The sequence below is a fragment of the Tachypleus tridentatus genome, chromosome 10, assembly GCF_004210375.1.
Source record: "Tachypleus tridentatus isolate NWPU-2018 chromosome 10, ASM421037v1, whole genome shotgun sequence".
Classification (NCBI taxonomy): Eukaryota; Metazoa; Arthropoda; class Merostomata; order Xiphosura; family Limulidae; genus Tachypleus; species Tachypleus tridentatus.
The window spans coordinates 25,629,467-25,648,275 of NC_134834.1; the positions used below are offsets into that span (position 1 = coordinate 25,629,467).

The 18,809-nt window shown below is 36.0% G+C and overlaps 1 protein-coding gene across 2 annotated transcripts in view; it reads left to right on the top strand.

Moving 5' to 3' along the window:
* The first annotated feature begins 405 nt into the window (after positions 1-405).
* LOC143228909 (uncharacterized) overlaps positions 406-18,809 on the top strand; it is a 98,561-nt gene continuing 80,157 nt past the window's right edge. The window contains exon 1 of one of the 2 annotated variants that reach the window (XM_076460354.1): positions 406-858. Coding sequence is in view for 1 of the 2 variants with exons in the window: in XM_076460352.1 (XP_076316467.1) it covers positions 822-858 (37 nt within the window). In the remaining variant the exon portion in view is untranslated. The remainder of the gene's footprint in view (positions 859-18,809) is intronic. The other variant, XM_076460352.1, reaches the window with a different exon arrangement.

Below are 18,809 nucleotides of genomic sequence, written 5' to 3' on the forward strand. Positions count from 1 at the left end.
TATTAGCTTTGTTGCTATTTTTATATGACATAGGTCGTGTTTTTGTTTTTTAGTTGCACCTAACGTGAATTCCATGAAACACTTTTTACATACGAAACAAGTGAGGTGTGTACTGCCTCAGACGCCAGTTTTTGTGCCATAAAGGACAGTGAACCAAACAGAAAATGGCATTCGTCCAGTCGTGTTTTAGCTAATATTCTGATAGCTTATAGACGGGTTAAATAGCGCAGTGCATTTAATTTATGGTTTTCTTTCTCTGTGATACAACTTCACACTGGCGCCAGTTACTGACCAAAAAACTCGATTCGCAAGTCTGAAGACCCAGTTAAAGAACGCGAATAATAGACATCGGAATCAAAGTTTGCTTTAAAACTTCGAGTTTCCACGGTTGTAATGAACTATAGCAATTGCACACAGATAGACGCCTTAAAAGCCCCCATGACTTTGATTTAATGCAAATTATATGTTGTCGAAGTTAATTATAAGTAGTCACCCGTTTTGTAATTTTAAAACAATATCTTGTCTTATTGACTTCTGCTGTATCAATTTGAAGTGTCACTTCAGTGAGCGAACGTATAAGTAAACTTGTTTAATTGTAAAACTCCAAGAGCCAATTATACTCGCTGATCGTGCTAGTTCTGTGACGTCACCACCTCTCTCACAAGTGTAGTTAGTAACTTGTTGTATAGTTTAGAGCAGCTTCCACTAAATCCACTGATCAAGTGTGTCCCGATTGAAGAACGTGTCACATTCGAGACTAAGTGCACGTGAGTCTTTAGAAACTTATATTGGTGCGTGCTCATTACAACCACGCTACAGCAATGGCCTTTTTGGTGGTATTAGAACTACTATCAACAAGTAAGTAACAATCTAACATTCTTGTACGTCGCGTGTTTCTTCGTGTGGTGGTTCCTGGTGAGAGCGTGTAACGTGACTAAAGACGTATGTGTTGTTAAGAGGCAGGGTGTTGTATTTGAATTGACCGCTTATACGCGAACTTTAGTTCTGTGAGTGCTTGCATACAAATAACTATTTCATCCGTATAGTTGTGGACACCTATACATTTTCATCAGGTTTTCTTAGGCACTTCATTATTCTCGATTTTGTGTGGAAATAGTGGTGATTTATGCATGGAGTTATTTTATTTTTAAGTAAACGAACTCGCTCGTGGCGTTTGACATCGTGTAAGCACGTTCGGAGAGATAACTTCCCTTTTTGTTGTGGTATGATAGAAACCTAAAAACCAGTAACCGTGGTCTACCACTTTGAATAAGGGTTTCGACGATCTTACCTCATTGGCAGATAGCTAGAACTTGAAATAGTATTGCATATATTAAAACAAAACCCTTTACTACACGTGTATATATATATGTGTGTGTGTTTATAAAGCCATACACGAGCATATTTTGGTATTTACATACCTTTTTGTAATTGTACGTACATAACACCGATATATTTAGTTTAACTTTGGTATAACTCTTTCTCATACTTTGTTTTTATATTCATGGAACACAAAACTTTGGATATTCGATATTTCCCGATATACTGATCTGTGTTTGAATATAAAAAGCCTTAAATATCAGGATAAGTTTTATTGTTTTCAACAGTTCTAGTTTGTGAATGCGATTCAGTCGAGGTCACCAGTAGCGACCATGTATGTGGCGGGAAAATATCCTGTGTTTCCTGGGAAGGGGTGGGTGAAGATAACACGTTTCATTCTGTTCCTGGAGGTCGCTGGTAGCTCCAAAGTCGAATACATTTCTTAGTAGAAGCAATAGATATATTTCTAGAATCTGTCCGATACGCTGATTTTACATCGCGTCTTTTCCTTCTTCAGATGAGAAGAGACGGTATTTGAAGGAATAAACCGGACATTAAAATGGAATAAAGTTCTAACTTCATCCGATAATATCTCTACTTACTTTAGGATACTGCCACTGATAAGTTACCTGTAGGACTTTGCTGGATGTTGGATTTAAATTATCTTCTCGTGCATAGGTGGAACATTAAAATTTCAATAATACACCGTTTAGGTTTCAATTCCACGATATAAATTATACGGATATTGCAGGATATGTTATTTCCAGGGTGTTGTACGAGGTATTAAAACTCAAATCTACGTGTCTTGACAAAAGAGAATCACTCGTTTGACTTGTATTTAAGCGCAAGGCCACACAATGGTTTCCATACACTGTATCCACCGCAGGAATCGAAACCCGGTTTACAGCTTTGTAAGCTTACCACGCTGAGCCACTGAGGGAGGGAGAAGGGGTAAATTATTCACTTACAGTCTTTTTAACTTGGTTTAACAAACATGAACATTTTACCATCATAAATTAAAGCCATGGTTCAACCATCTGATCAGCCCACCACCTGTATTTCACTACTACACTAGTCCACATGTACAGCTCGTGCCTGAGGTATAGCCTGACCAGATTCCTGTGTTTAGTTCTTGGTCTGACGTTTATGTGAATGTTTATCAACAGTGACCTACTGTTCTTGGTATGCAGTCAGTAAAACTGTAAACTGTACAAGCTATAAGAATTAACTACGTTAATGCAGTTGACGACCGGAGACGTGGTCCACTGCTTATCTTTAAATGATAGGTTTTCTTTCTATCATACTGTTAAGACTTGCACGGTTTTAACAACCTAAAGGTTTGCTCAATAACATTCACTGTGCAAGTTTAAATGACACTTAACAATACCGAGTTTGATTCAGCAAAGTGTTATGTGTAATATTTCGCTTTGTTTTTTAATAAATCTGGTGTTATTTAAAACTAAAATTATTCTACTGACCTCGAGTTCCATCATCACATACCAACATTTTATTCTGCTAAATAATCGTACAGTTTTCTGCTTCACTCTGTATTCATAAAGTAAAGGATTTTTAGATTTCCAAAAGCATAAAAATTGACTAATTATTCTCTCGACTCGCAATCTGAGGGACGCGGGTTCGAATCGTCGTCACACCAAGCATGCTTGCACTTTCAGTTGTAGGGAAGTTATAAAGCGACGATCAATTCCACTGTTTGGTGGTAAAAGAATAGCCCAAGAGTTGGCGGTGGGTGGTGATTAAGATATTAATTTATAACAGCTAACGCAAATAGTTCTCACGTAACTTTGCGCGAAATTCAACAAACAAACAAATTCTATCCCCCTCTCTCTCTTGGCATCTTTTTCGAATCGTTTTATATTTTACATTTTTAATTTTTAATCTCGCTGTGCAGCTTGATACATAAGTAGCGTGTTGTAGCTTCGTTTTGTGTTCTACGTTGTTTATATTTGATAATTTGTTTCCCCGACGGGGTCACCTGTTTTAACCACTTACACCACTGTACAGTAGTTTGTTGTTTGCCAGTCTGTCAGTAAACACTAAAAATGGCATCAGATAAGGGACGCTTAACGCTACAGTCTCTATCATTGTGACGTCAGTAAAATGTGCGCATATCACGAATCACGAGGATAATTATGCATCCTGTTTGGTACAACACAGCACGACATACGAACTTCAAAAGCAAAAAATAAAAAAAATATTTGTTACTCTTAATTTTGGTTTCATTGACTCTTCAAACAGAAGTATGTACGAAACTAGTGATAATATGTTGGTTTTTCGTATTTAAACTTTTAAAATCCGTTACTTCAAAATGTTATAACTCTTATTTGTACAGCGGTAAGTCTACGGATTTACAACGCTAAAATCAGGGGTTCGATTCCCCTCGGTGAGCTCAGCAGATAGCCCGATGTGGCTTTGCTATAAGAAAACACACACACGCCCGATCGTGATATCCAATCTTAGTCGTCGGAAGCAAAAGGTATGTAGAGAAAGGGCTGGTCAATAGTAAATCAATATTATCAAAAGTGCGTCTGCCAGTTGGAAAGTATAAGGGGAAAAGTATAGGGACTTAGGGGAAAAGACTTCCTTCATAATGTTTTACAATTGGAGTGACAGTGTTGGCCTGTTTTGATGAATTACGGTCTAAGATACGATGAAATTAAGGTTTAAAAAAAGACACTCAAGCGAGATTGGTATGAAAATAATAATTGTAATCTTATATGATCTTATAATTGTCTTATCTTAATCTTATCTTTCCGACTCGTTTTATCTTTAGCTTCCAAACTCATTTTAAAATCTCTATGTGTTCATGGCAAGTCATTAATTTGGACGAAAAACTCGATTCAAGTTGGAGAAATCGTTAATCAGTCGAAATGTGTGGTGGGTCGAAGTGGGTGTTGGCCCTCTGTGTTGAAGATGAGGGGGCCTTTCACCCCTGTTCTGGCGCCTGCGCTACATTTCTTTTAGTTTCAGTACACTATGTGTTTGTTACATAAACTACTTACTGCTCCATTAAATTCATTTGAAAATTGGTTATAAATTACTTTAACATATGTTTCTTGTTACTCATCTATATATTTAAACATTTCGAACTTGTATATATCTATATATATATTTCTACCGAATTGATAAATTCTATGAATGAAAGGTTTTTTGCTATGGATGTCTTTTGAACTTCTGTATCATTTAAAATTGTCTCACATCGGTAAAACCTTAAAGAACAAATTGTGTTATTCATGTGATGGGGTAATATACAATAGCTTAAAAAATATTTTTCTTCTCTCAGTTCCTGGAACTGGTGAGAGGTAACTAGTTTTACCACAAGGAAAATTACTTTCCAACTACTGGGACTAGTTTTTGTTCCTTTGCAAATCGTGAATGTTTCTTCTTGTTTTTTTACTATGTATACGATAATATCATGATTAACTGTGGGTTTGTTTGTTTTTTTTCAAAGTAAGAAACGAGAGAAAACTCGTCAAAACAAACATAAAAACATTATATATCATTATACAACTTGGAAAAGGATATTGTTTTATAGACCGACAGTAATTAACATGCACTTTTACTTACTCAAAAGGCCCGGCGTGGTCAGGTGGGTTGAGGCGTGCGACTCGCGGGTTCGCATCTCCGTCACACCAAACATGCTCGCCCTTTCAGTCGTGGAGGCATTATAATGTTTCAGTCAATCCCACTATTCGTTGGTAAAAGAGTAGCCCAAAAGTTGGCGATGGGTGGTGATGATGACTAGCTGCCTGGCCCGGCATGGCCTAGCGCGTAAGGCGTGCTACTCGTAATCCGAGGGTCGCGGGTTCGCGCCCGCGTCGCGCTAAACATGCTCGCCCTCCCAGCCGTGGGGGTGTATAATGTTACGGTCAATCCCACTATTCGTTGGTAAAAGAGTAGCCCAAGAGTTGGCGGTGGGTGGTGATGACTAGCTGCCTTCCCTCTAGTCTTACACTGCTAAATTAGGGACGGCTAGCACAGATAGCCCTCGAGTAGCTTTGTGCGAAATTCCCAAACAAACAGACTAGCTGCCTTTCCTCTAGTCTTACACTGCTAAATTAGGGACGGCTAGCGCAGATAGCCCTCGAGTAGCTTTGCGCGAAATTCAAAAAACAAACAAACTTACTCAAAAGACACGAAATTAGTGAAATAAAAAACAACAAAAGTTTGGTACGTACAAGTTATGATTCTACTGATATCTTGGTAGCGTGGATATGGAAATCAAACGAACTGGTTTCTGTTCGTCCTTAGGTGTTTCAACTTGTAGATTACAACACGTTATAAGCTAAACCTGGCTGATTTTATTCGAAATAAAAACAGTATGCGTATCAAACTCTCACATTTAGGGATGCTAATTAGTTATTGATGTTTATTTTTTAGATATGTCACAACATTTACAATTGTTTTTAAGGTAAACCCGTATAGACAATAGTATTGTTTTTTTTTTAACTATTTGTTTCTATAGAGATATGCTATGCAACAGCTATAATAAAGATAGAAAGTTTGACACACGCACACACACACATAAATATACACGTATACTGTTGTTTTTTTAACTATTTGTTTGTATGGAGATACGCTATGCAACAGCTATAACAAAGATACAAGATTTCACGTACGATATATATATACACACACACATATATATACGAATAATTTTGTTATCCACTTTTATGGAGATATACAGCAGCTATAGCAGAAATGCAAAGTTTCATGTAGAAGTGTATAGTTTACATTGCTTCATCATCGTTGCTTGAGATATTTTTACTGTCTCTTCATGATATGTATGTCATTAGTTTCCATAAAAGTGCAGTGGATGGAAGACTATTACACATATCCTCAGAAAAGTCACGAACAGACATTAGCAAAACGTGCTGAGAAATGTTCTAGAAACTTTAAGCGTATAAGAACTGAGACGCACATAATCTTGATATTACCTTAGCCTTTCCCTGCCAATGGTAACAGTACCTATTAATTATGCTACTGGCTGGTATCGTTTTGGTAGATTAGGCTATTTACTTTTATTGTGGTTATTGATTTGTGAAACGGGTAGAAACCCCTTCGTAGACCGCAACGGAAGTCCAGCGTTTCCCTTGCATAAAAACACTACTTCCCATTTACAGGATTAGGTTTGACCTAGAGGTCAGCGCGCCGAGTTGCAAATCTTGAAGATCAATGGTCCCGCCGCGATTCGGCTGAATTCGCTAAGCATTTTCAATAGTGTTATAAGAGTGAGAGTCAATGCCATGATTCGATTTAAAGTTAGGTGGGTGTAACTAACTTGCTCAGTAGCAGAAAATCAGGAACGGTTAAACAGTAGTAATCTTTAACCTTTATGATTCTGTTTATGTTAAACGTTACTGTTTAGTTCGTTGTTTATAGGTTCCCTTCAGATTAAGCATTACCGTTTAGTTCACATTGTGAACTATACAATGGGCTATCTGTGCTCTGCCTACTAAGAGTGTTGAATTCCGGTTTTTAGCGTTTTGAGTCCGGTTTAGTTCATTGATTTATAAAACTTCGTTTAGTTCATACGTTCATGAGGTTCAATTTAGGTTAAACATTACAGTTCTTAAAGTCCAGTTCAGGACATTACCGTCTAGTTCACGTGTTTATAAAGTCCTATTTAGTTCATATGTTCATAAGGTCCTTTTCAGGTTATATATTATCGTTTAGTTCATGTGTTCATAAAGTCCTGTTCCGGTTAAGCATTATTATTTAGTTCCTTTGTCCATAAGGTTCTTTCGTGGTTAAACATTGCCGTGTAGTTCATATGTTCATAAGGTATTACTCATGTCAGTTATTATCGTTTCGTTCATATGTTCATCAGATCTTATTTAGGTCAAACACTTTGCGCACAAAATTAATAGTCTTCTAAAGAAACAAAAGAGTGGAGAATGTTGCTTTAAGGGTATGGAAGAGAAGGAAAATTTCCTGAAGACTTCGAAAACAGCAGTGCACTCAAATTTTACTCGCAATTCGTGTAGTACGTTGTTCTGAGACACAGAGTGTTTACATCGTCACTCAGTAGAGGTCGCAATGAACTTTTTCGAGGGTAGTGGGAGTAACAAGCTGTCTGCGCTGAATCAATATTTGTTTTTGTCTCAGTTCTCGAGATGTCTGAGTGGTGCACCTATCACCTTTGTTATGAACTATGACGAAATGTTTTTGTGTTTTCAGCGCAGATAGCCCTCGAGTAGCTTTGCGCGAAATTCAAAAGAAAAGAAAAAAAAAAGAAAATTTTGTGTTTTGTCATCTTTGTAGAGATAATGGGGGTCACAATGACCAGACGTGAGTCATCTGGCAAAGCCGGCTGAGAAACGTTGTATTAGTCAAACAATTCGAGGATTCTGTTGTCCCTAACATTTGATTGAAACAGTGAAAATAGTACTTGTTTACAGAATATTTTTTGTTGTTGTTTTAAATGGGCCTGCTTGATCAAGTTTTAATGAATCCGGGCTGTAAATCCGAAGGTTTATTGTTCGCTGTCCTATGTCGCAAAAATGCATTCTGAAGTTAGGGTTGTGATTTAAGGGTGACCATTAAAACCCACTATTTGTGCAGAGAAAGAAATCGTTGGCGTTGAATACTCCAATCAGTCAGTTTAAAATTAAAAATGGCTATGCGCTGATAGTTTTCAGTTTGGAACAAACATTTTAAACAAACACACAAACCCTTTTATTGAATTAGTTTAAATGTAAAGTTTCAGTACTCCTCTTTCTCCTTAATTAATTTAATCTAATTTAGTAAATTTAATTACTTTTGGGAATTTAAATAGTGATTTAACCATCGGTGTGTTCGTTGTATCCCAACTTGTATGATGAGTTCTGATATTGTTCGAAAGGCCTCATTGGCACACTGGATAAAGAAGATGTGGGATGACCAAGCGTGTTAAGGCATTCGACTCGTAATCCGAGGGTCGCGGGTTCGAATCCCGGTCGTACCATACATGCTCGCCCTTTCAGCCGTGGGGTCGTTATAATGTGACGTTCAATCCCACTATTCGTTGGTAAAAGAGTAGCCCAAGAGGTGGAAGTTAGTGGTGATGACTAGCTGCCTTCCCTCTGGTCTTACACTGCTAAATTAGGGACGGCAAGCGCAGATAGCCCTCGAGTAGCTTTGCGCGAAATTCAAAAAACAAACAAACAAACAAACAGTGTAGTATGTTTAAGATATTGCAACTATATTTTTCTTTACCTTTCTTAGAACTGCTAGTGTGGTCGTTTCCTGTTGTCACTGTGGTCGCTTGACCTGCTACTGAAACAATCTTGTTGGCTTACTAGTTCTGCTGAATGATCGGTAAAATTAATTCAAGTGTGATTAAATAATTGGTATTAAATAACTATATAATATGTTGCTGCTAATTCTTACAATAATTCTAATTTCTAAGTTACTCATGTTACAGTAGTAAAAGTTACACTTCATCGACTTAATCTGATTCATGTAGTTATTATTCATGTAATTTTGACTCCATAAATTGTGTTGTCTTAACCACGACCAAATCAGTCGTTCCCGATGGGACAGCAGTGAATCTATGGATTTATAACGCTAAAAATCCGAGGTTCGATCCTCGCGGTGATTAAGTAAATAGCCAAATGTGGCTTTGCTCTAAAAGAACAATCAAACAGTGCTATTCATATTTTAGTTCTCTTGATGGGTCCTGACATTGAATGACAGGTCTTGTCGTCATTAGATTTGTTTCTTTTTTTTTAATTTCGCGCAAAGCTACTCGAGGGCTATATGCGCTAGCCGTTCCTAATTTAGCAGTGTAAGACTAGAGGAAAGGCAGCTAATTATAACCACCCACCGCCAACTCTTGGGCTACTCTTTTACCAACAAATAGTGGGATTGACCGTCACATTATAATACTCCCACGGATAAAAGGGCAAGCATGTATGGTGCGACCGGGATAAAAACCCACGACCCTCAGATTACGAGTCGAGCATCTTAACCCACCTGGCCATGTCATGGCCTCCTCATTAGATATAGAAGACATAGTGTAGTTTGTATACATTTGTATTTACTATTATTCATAAATCTCACGTTGTCTGCTAGTTAACGGTACTTTTTTGAGCGCTATTCAAATGGAACTAGCACGAAATATAAAAAATAACGAAACTAGGTACAATAAAGAGAAAACTAGCGGTTTTTTTTCAACTGGAATTTTTAACAAAATGCGGTATCGAGTTCCACTAGATTTTCATCTTTTCCAGTTCATTTTTGGAAGCTTTCTTCTCAGTCGATTCCTGTGTTTGTATTCAATGACGTCCTGAGGTTCTTAATATTTTCCGTACTCTAATAAAATAAAATAAAATAGCACTTGTATTGTTTAAAGCCACGTATATTCCATCATTATCGTTGTTATAATATCTGATCAAAAACACCTTTGCTAGAATTAAATTCACAGTAAAAAGTGGCAATTAATTAATTTATTTATTTATTGAACTTGAACCTGATACTACATGAGGGTTATTTACGCTTGCTGTCCCTAATTTTGAAGTGATAATCTTAGGAAAGGTAGTTTATCAACACAACTCACTATTGACTCTTTGGGCTGTTCTTGTCAGACCGAATAGTAGCACCTTACAGTAACTTTTATAATACACCAACGGTCATAGGAATACGAGGCAGAGGGGAGCGGTCCTCCAACTTGCAATATGTGTATTGTGTATTTAGAGGCCCCTGTTCAGTTCACGTGTTCATAAAGTCCCGTTCCGGACATTCGGGCACATTTTCAGTTTTCATTCAGGCAAAATTAAAAATAGAAAATGTGGTGATTCGGGTAATTTTATCTTCATTTGGAAAACCTGGTAACAGAAGTTTTTATTCCCTACCTCATTTGGGCAAAAACTGTTTTGCCCCTTTTTTGAAAATCCCACTCGTGCGTCTAAGCCAGGGGTGCGAGATTACATTTGTTTTGGCTACTTTCACCTTTATTCTTAAATAAATAATAACTCTGAGGGGTACGAAAACATATTAAATTTTTTTAGGGGTGCGGGGCATAAAAAAGTTGAGAACCACTGCTCTAAGCCTACAGCGATCGATTTAGTATAAACTAAAACTGAAAATAATGAAACAAAACACAGAATCTCGGACAAAAGAAAGTTTGATTGAAGGTAAATGCCAACTTTAAAAACCTTTGAAATTTCAGAAAAATAACTATTTCAAAAACCAAATTCGATATTTTAACTCTGATATTTAAATTTGTAATACTTAATAATTTATTTTTTTAATAATTACCGCACAGGTAGACCTTTGCATATTATAGTATTCTTATTTTATTTTATCAAGAAAATTGTGATTACACAAGAATTAAGGCTTAAGACTTAATCTTCAAATATTACTTATTTGGTATTTTGTTTTAATACCAAGACATGGAAGTTGTGAGGCTTCACGTGACAACCATGAGATTTATTAAGGATTTCACATTTCAACCGTTTTCATTTCGATACTGGTAAGAAGCCTGTGAGATTTCAAGAATACTCTACTTAATGGTTTAAAGAAAAAAAAATTAAAAAATGAAGTTCTGTGGCTTCGGTCAACACAAAGTTTTAAACAAAATCTTACGACGTTCGAAAAGTGAAGTGTTGATCTTGAGATACGTTATTTACTTTTTATAAAAGAAAAACTGCTTGAAAAAACACTTGTTATTCTCTATTTCTTCACGAGTATTTAAATTTTTTTAATGGTTTGTTATTTTGACAACAAAATATTTTAACTGCAAAGACAAATCTGTTTTCTTTGGTTGTTAAATCCAATTCTGATGCTAGGAGGTTAAAATGGCGCCTGCCTGATTTTATTTCGTGACAGACTTGAAACAGATTAAGTACATGTCTTGGTCGAAATGAACGCAATATGAACAGCGTAAGTGACAGAATTTCAAAGCTGAATCACTTCAACTAAAAAAAACAAACAAACGAAAAAACATAGAGCGTAGGATTTAAAAAAAAAAGGAAATCAAAAGAAAAAGGCACTGGTGTTCAGTAGGTTATCTGATACGTAACCATTATAAATTAAATATGGCAAAGTGTCAACTGAGTGGTTCCACTACCCTTGTTCCTAGAATTGTCGTTTTCTTGATGCAAATTGGTAAGAAAAGATACTCCATCAGTCCGGTGTCAGACTGAAATTGACTATTAGCATTCGATTACCACCAGTCTCTCTCTACAGGTCGTTAATGTATGTCAAGGATACTTCTTCTCATAGTATCTTAAACACGTGTGATTATTCTGCAGGCGAGATATGCCTGCCAACTTGTAACTTCATGTTAGAAACTCAGGGATTATTAGTAAGCACGGTAGTAATTAATAGTAGTAATTCTGATGAAATAAAATGGTAGCCATAAAAAAACCACCTTTAAGATGTCTAAATACTAACAAATAACTGTTTCACAGTATTGACTGAACAGAACTAAAGTTTACTGTGCTTATGAATCCAGCTAAATCGCTATATACGTGTTTATGGAATGACTCAGAATTTTAATATAAGTAAGTGAAGTTTCCAGTCAAGCATACAGAGAAAAAAAAGGAGAAACTTTATTGCTCTATTTCTTTTACAGAATTTCTGCATTTATATATACATAACGCACTGTGCACTACTTTATATATATATACATAACACACTGTACACTACTTTATATATATATACATAACACACTGTGCACTACTTTATATATATATATACATAACGCACTGTGCACTACTTTATATATATATATACATAACGCACTGTGTACTACTTTATATATATATATACATAACGCACTGTGTACTACTTTATATATATATATATACATAATGCACTGTGTACTACTTTATATATATATATATACATAACGCACTGTGTACTACTTTATATATATATATACATAACGCACTGTGTACTACTACTTATATATATATATATACATAACGCACTGTGCACTACTTTATATATATATATATATACATAACGCACTACTTATATATATATATACATAACGCACTGTTTATATATATATATATATACATAACACTGTGCACTACTTTATATATATATACATAACACACTGTACACTACTTTATATATATATACATAACGCACTGTGCACTACTTTATATATATATACATAACGCACTGTGCACTACTTTATATATATATATACATAACGCACTGTGTACTACTTTATATATATATATATACATAATGCACTGTGCACTACTTTATATATATATATATACATAACGCACTGTGTACTACTTTATATATATATATACATAACGCACTGTGTACTACTTTATATATATATATACATAACGCACTGTGCACTACTTTATATATATATACATAACGCACTGTGTACTACTTTATATATATATATACATAACGCATTGTGCACTACTTTATATATATATACATAACGCACTGTGCACTACTTTATATATATATATACATAACGCACTGTGCACTACTTTATATATATATATACATAACGCACTGTGCACTACTTTATATATATACACAACACACTGTGCACTACTTTATATATATAACACACTGTGTACTGCTTTATATATATACACAACGCACTGTGTACTACGTTATATATATATACACAACGCACTGTGCACTACTTTATATATATACATAACGCACTATGCACTACTTTATATATATACACAACGCACTGTGCACTACTTTATATATATACATAACGCACTGTGTACTACTTTATATATATACACAACGCACTGTGCACTACTTTATATATATACATAACGCACTGTGCACTACTTTATATATATACATAATACACTGTGTACTACTTTATATATATACACATAACGCACTGTGTACTATATATATATATAAACAACGCACTGTGCACAAGTTTGGACATATTGTTAGATTCGAGGGGTAGATTGGTTAGAGAGCAGGATGAGTAATAAACGCGAATCGTGTATACGCATGCTCCGTGCTTGGCATTGCTGGACACAAAATAGAAAGCCCTGCACGACCATGTGGTTAAGGCGCTCGACTCGTAATCCGAGGGTCGCGGATTCGAATCCCCATCACTTCAAACATGCTTGCCCTTTCAGCCGTGGGGGCGTTATAATGTAACGGCCAATCCCGCTATTAATTGGTAAAAGAGTAGCCCAAGAGTTGGCGGTGGGTGGTGATGACCAGCTGCCTTCCCTCTAGTCTTGCACTGTTATATTAGGAACGGCTTGCGCGGATGGCTTTCATGTAGCTTTGCGCGAAATGAATAAAAACAACAACAACACAAAATAAATATCATAAGAGGGAAACAAACAAAATGTCTACAGATTGTATGGAAACAGATAGGGAGTAATGTATTCGTAACCAGCTGTAGTAATATTTGACACAGATTAACACAGTTACACTGATATGTTAAAGTGAGGATAATTCCTACTTAGTTTCAAGTAACTCATTTTTTTGTAATTTTAACTTTTTTCCGTGTTTTATGTAACATTAAAACTTTATATATTACCATAGCTAGGTTATGTATATATCGATTCCTGCTTGTCTTTATAAAATACTAAAATATTTTATTGTGCTTGTATATTATTAGGTGAAGATAATAGGAATGTTACTGCAGTTTGCAGTACATCTGTGTGCTTGATAAAGGAAAACTCAAATAGGCTAAGCCTAAATTTCGATCCCTGCGAATAAATAAAGGTAGGTGGTAGATTCCAGGGACACACTGTAAAATGGCATAACGCTCTGGTTTCTCTGTTGTGCATCCTGTAAAAACACACTCGAGTGCAACTGTAGGAATACACATTAGGTTGATTGGCTTTGACAGTTCACTTCTGGCTAAAAACATCTATTATTATGCAGCATCATTTATCCGGCAAACTCTCTAATTGTATTTTCACCTTTCGTAATAAAATTGTTTCCCCTGTCTAACGTCAATAACGTTTTGGGTCTAATGCGCATGCGTATGACGTAACCGAATTCTACAAGTTCTCTCCTTGCAGGACAAATCCTGCACTGCTTGTAAATTACGTGTGTTTAGCAAGATATTTTGACTAATATTACTGCTATTATTTTATTATTACTGGAGTTTAGTATTATTTATTTTATTTAGTAAAACTGATTTTATTTGTTTGTTTAATAATTTCAAAATGTACTCTTTCTTATTGTAACTTGTTAAATAGGTTTTTCAGTTACGACTGCCTCACAGGCGCTATTCTATTTGTTAGTCGCCCATTTAGTGTTAATTTTAAAACTTTCGAGCGTAACATTTGTATCGTGTTATTGAAGTAGTCCAAACATGGTTTTTAATTACATTCGAGAGTGGCTTTACTAAGTACGACGTAAAACTCGAACGATGTTTTGATTGAGTTTGGTTTGTTTTGAATTTCGCGCAAAGTTACACGAGCGCTGTCTACGCTAGCCGCCCCTCATTTAGCAATGTGAAACTAGACGGTAGGCAACTATTCATCACCACCCAACACCAATTCTTGGGCTACTTTTTTACAAACAAATAGTGGGATTGACCGTGATATAATTACGCCTACACGACTGAAAGGGCGAGCATGTTTGGTGTGACAGGGATTCGAACCCACGACCTATTAGATTGTGAGTCGAGTGCCTTAACCGCTAGATCATGCTGAGCCCCCTTTTGATTGGGAACACTCTCGTTTGCTGACGGTAGGTTTATAATCCTAGGAAATAATTCAGTTTGTTAACGATAGGCCTATGGATCAAGGGAACGTTACATGTTTGTGATGCTAATCCACGAGCTGGTGGAGCGCTGTAACTTGCTGATGGTAGGTAGGTTTACGAGTTAGGGGTGCATTGTAGCATGTTCATGCAAGGTTTTCGAGCCCAGGCAGCACTTGGCTTGTCAACGCTAGGTTTTCGAGTCCACGGGCTGGGTTTGTGAGTTTTAAAAATACGGTGTACAAGTCTAGGGAACACTTTAGTTAGCTGACACTAGGGGTCGCAAGCTTGGTAGGAAATGCTCATTGCCGGTGCATTGATTGTTTCAAAAACTAAACAAATAAAGTAAATATATTTTGATTATTACAGGTTCATCACTCTTTGCTTACGTCACATGTTAAGGCTTAGAAAGTTGTAATATTTTAAAGTTGTTGAGCTGTAGAAAAACAACATTTTATACATTCATTAGTAATAATACAGTGGTACTGTTGCACATTTCACACGTTCTACTCTTGCACATTCCTCACGGCCAACCAGCAATTTTTCCAAAATATAAGACACTAGTATTCAGTTTGCTTACGATTATTGGTCAGATCGAAGTTAACATTGCGCAAACTCATTAAAGAAGCTACATGATGCAACAGTTTTGAGCCTGTATTGTTAGAAGACGCCAGATACCTTGCAATATATACATACATATAAGGTTGTTTTTCAGTGCCAATACTATTATTATTGTTAAGAATAAACCAGTTACGTTCAGGTGAAAACAACTCTTTTATAATTTCCAGAAAAAAAAAAAAAATCTGCCACATGGAATTGTAGTAATAATGAAATTAAACTAAAAGATTAGTTTTTAATTTCCAATAACAGAAAGATAATCTAATCATATACAATAATAATAAAGAAATTAAACTAGAGTTGAATAATAATAAAGAAATTAAACTAGAGTTGAAATATTTTTACATTTTGAATAAAAAGGAAAAAAATCCGACTATATAGATTGGTAGTGATAATGAAAGTATACAAGTAGGTTAGTTGTTACGTTTATTGTTGTTTTCGTGTATTTTTTTTTATTAGCCACGATAATTGCTAATTTACAACTGGGTAGAACTAATTCCTGTTTGTATTTAGCGTCACTATGCTTTTCTTCCCCGTCTTCCGCTACTCCCCCTATCTATCGAATTGCACAACGTTTTTGTACTTCCGGTAATTCTTTTTCACCATAAACTGGTTATTTCTACTCCATTTAGTGAATATTTCTTTAACCAAATCCAACTTTTAATCTCCGGAATATCTCCGGTATCTTACACTCATTACAACCATGATAAATTCGAGCAATAACCTACGGCTGTTACAACGTGTGAAATATATATAATGTTATATTATCCATAATATAAGATATTTGCATAGTATTTATTGCGTGAAAGTCAGACATGACAGAAACAAATGCTTAAAGTTTCACACGTCACAAAAGAAAACACTTCCTCTAAGTTGTGTTGTCAGAAATAACACATTCTTAGGTTGACGACTCAGACAGTTTTGATTACGAAACAAGAGGCACTGTTACATATTGTACAAAATGGCGCCACCTCAAATTGTGCTGTGACAGCACAAGCAACAGAAAGAGTGACTTGGTGCAGTTTAAACAAATGAATTTCATGGTTCTTAAAATATATATATTATTAACGATGATTCTCACTGCCGTATATTAAACAATATAATTGTGTGACCCAAGTTCAAACTCGACGTGCCATCATAGCAAATCAAAACTATTACATCTTTCTATTCAATTTTTAAACTGTGTTCTATATGTTGTTGACCTATAACACCAAATAAGGAGATGTTTTAAACTTACACAGACTTTCTTAAGAATTACCGTCAAGTTATTTTCTGCCCCATTAATAAATTGCCACTTTCAAGAGTCTGAAGATTTTCTGAAAACAAAAACAGCAAGTAGTTTCAAAGGAATATTCAAGACTCGTTACATAAATTGCTCTCAGATTTATATGGCTTTTATTTGCATTCTCCTTATTCAAACTCTAGAAGAATATATATGTAGTATTGAAAATATTTTGCGCTCGGGATTAAATGCAATGAAAATTAGAAATATCGTTTACACCCTCCATGGGTGCATGCAGAAAATAAATTGTCTAACAGACGATGGGGGGTAACCCAGATAAGAGAGAGAAAGGAATAAAGCCCATTAGGGTGATCTGTAATTATAGAAAAAAATGTTTTATTGCCTCTCGTGTTTATGTTTTAGATAGCATTTTAATGTCGATTTGAGTGTTCTTTCAATTGAGAAAACACCCTACGTTAGAGATTGAGTGCGGCCCAGTGGTTAGGGTGCCTACCGTTACAACTGCGGGTACATGGTTCGCGTCCCATTACACCTAAAAACAAAATGTGCTCTCCACGTTTTGGGGACGTGAGTGCGTTATCAAAGTGACTGTCAAGTCCCATTATTAGGACTAGCAGGAGTAGACGAAGGGCGTTGTTGACTAACTTTGGAGTCGTGAGAGTGTTATAAAAGTGATGGTCAAATGCCAATATTAGGACTAGCAAGAGTAGGCGGTGGGCGTTGTTTACTTACTGCCTTCCCCCTAGTCTATTGCTTCAAAATTAGGGACGGCTAGTGCCGATAACCCTCGTACAGATTTGCGTGAAACTCAACAAACAAACAAATCCTATATATGCACGTGCACGTATTGTGCGTAAAAGGCACGACGCCCTTTCTCCCACAAATTACTCTAGTATAATGAATTTTCAAGGTTTTGGGAATAAGCTGGTCTGTTCCACTATGGAAGATAAACAACAACAATTTATTCTACAGGAACTGATGAGGTATGAATTTGAGGGGCCCAAATTAAAACAAAAAAAAATGTTAAAATGTCAGTAGTGCTCTGTGGCGAATGGAGAAGTTTCACTTATGGTGTGAGATATCGCTGTAATGGCACATGGGATCTTAAAAAAAAAATCTAGGGCTAATATAACATATGATTATGACCGGGCGTGCCTTAGAAATTAGCATGTTCAGGTTGTAAAATTAAGTGTTCCTAGCTTATGGCCCCTCACCATACGGTCCAACAATTGTAGCCCAAGAGTTGGTGGTGGTTATCTAGTTGCCTTCCCTCAAGATAACTTTCTGTGTAGCTTTGAGCTATTTCTCATTTACTATTGCCATGAGGTCTATCTCGTATTTATTTTAATTCTAATGCATTATTTAATTAAACGTTTATATTATGGCTAATTTTTAACAAAATCTGTAGTTCATTACAGACAGATTACATGCAAGTTTTGTTTGTTTTAGAATTTCGCACAAATATACTTAAGGGCTATTTGTGCAGAGTCGTCCTTAATTCTGAACTGATAAGACATAGTGAAAGCACTTCATCAAAAGCACTCTTAGGCTACTCTTCTCTGATCAGTGAAAGCACTTCACCAAAAGCACTCTTGGGCTACTCTTCTCTGATCAGTGAAAGCATTTCATCAAAAGCGCTCTTGGGCTACTCTTCTCTGATCAGTGAAAGCACTTCATCAAAAGCGCTCTTAGGCTACTCTTCTCTGATCAGTGAAAGCACTTCATCAAAAGCACTCTTGGGCTACTCTTCTCTGATCAGTGAAAGCATTTCATCAAAAGCGCTCTTTACTTTTCTGATCAGTGAAAGCACTTCATCAAAAGCACTCTTGGGCTACTCTTCTCTGATCAGTGAAAGCACTTCACCAAAAGCACTCTTGGGCTACTCTTCTCTGATCAGTGAAAGCACTTCATCAAAAGCGCTCTTGGGCTACTTTTTTCTGAT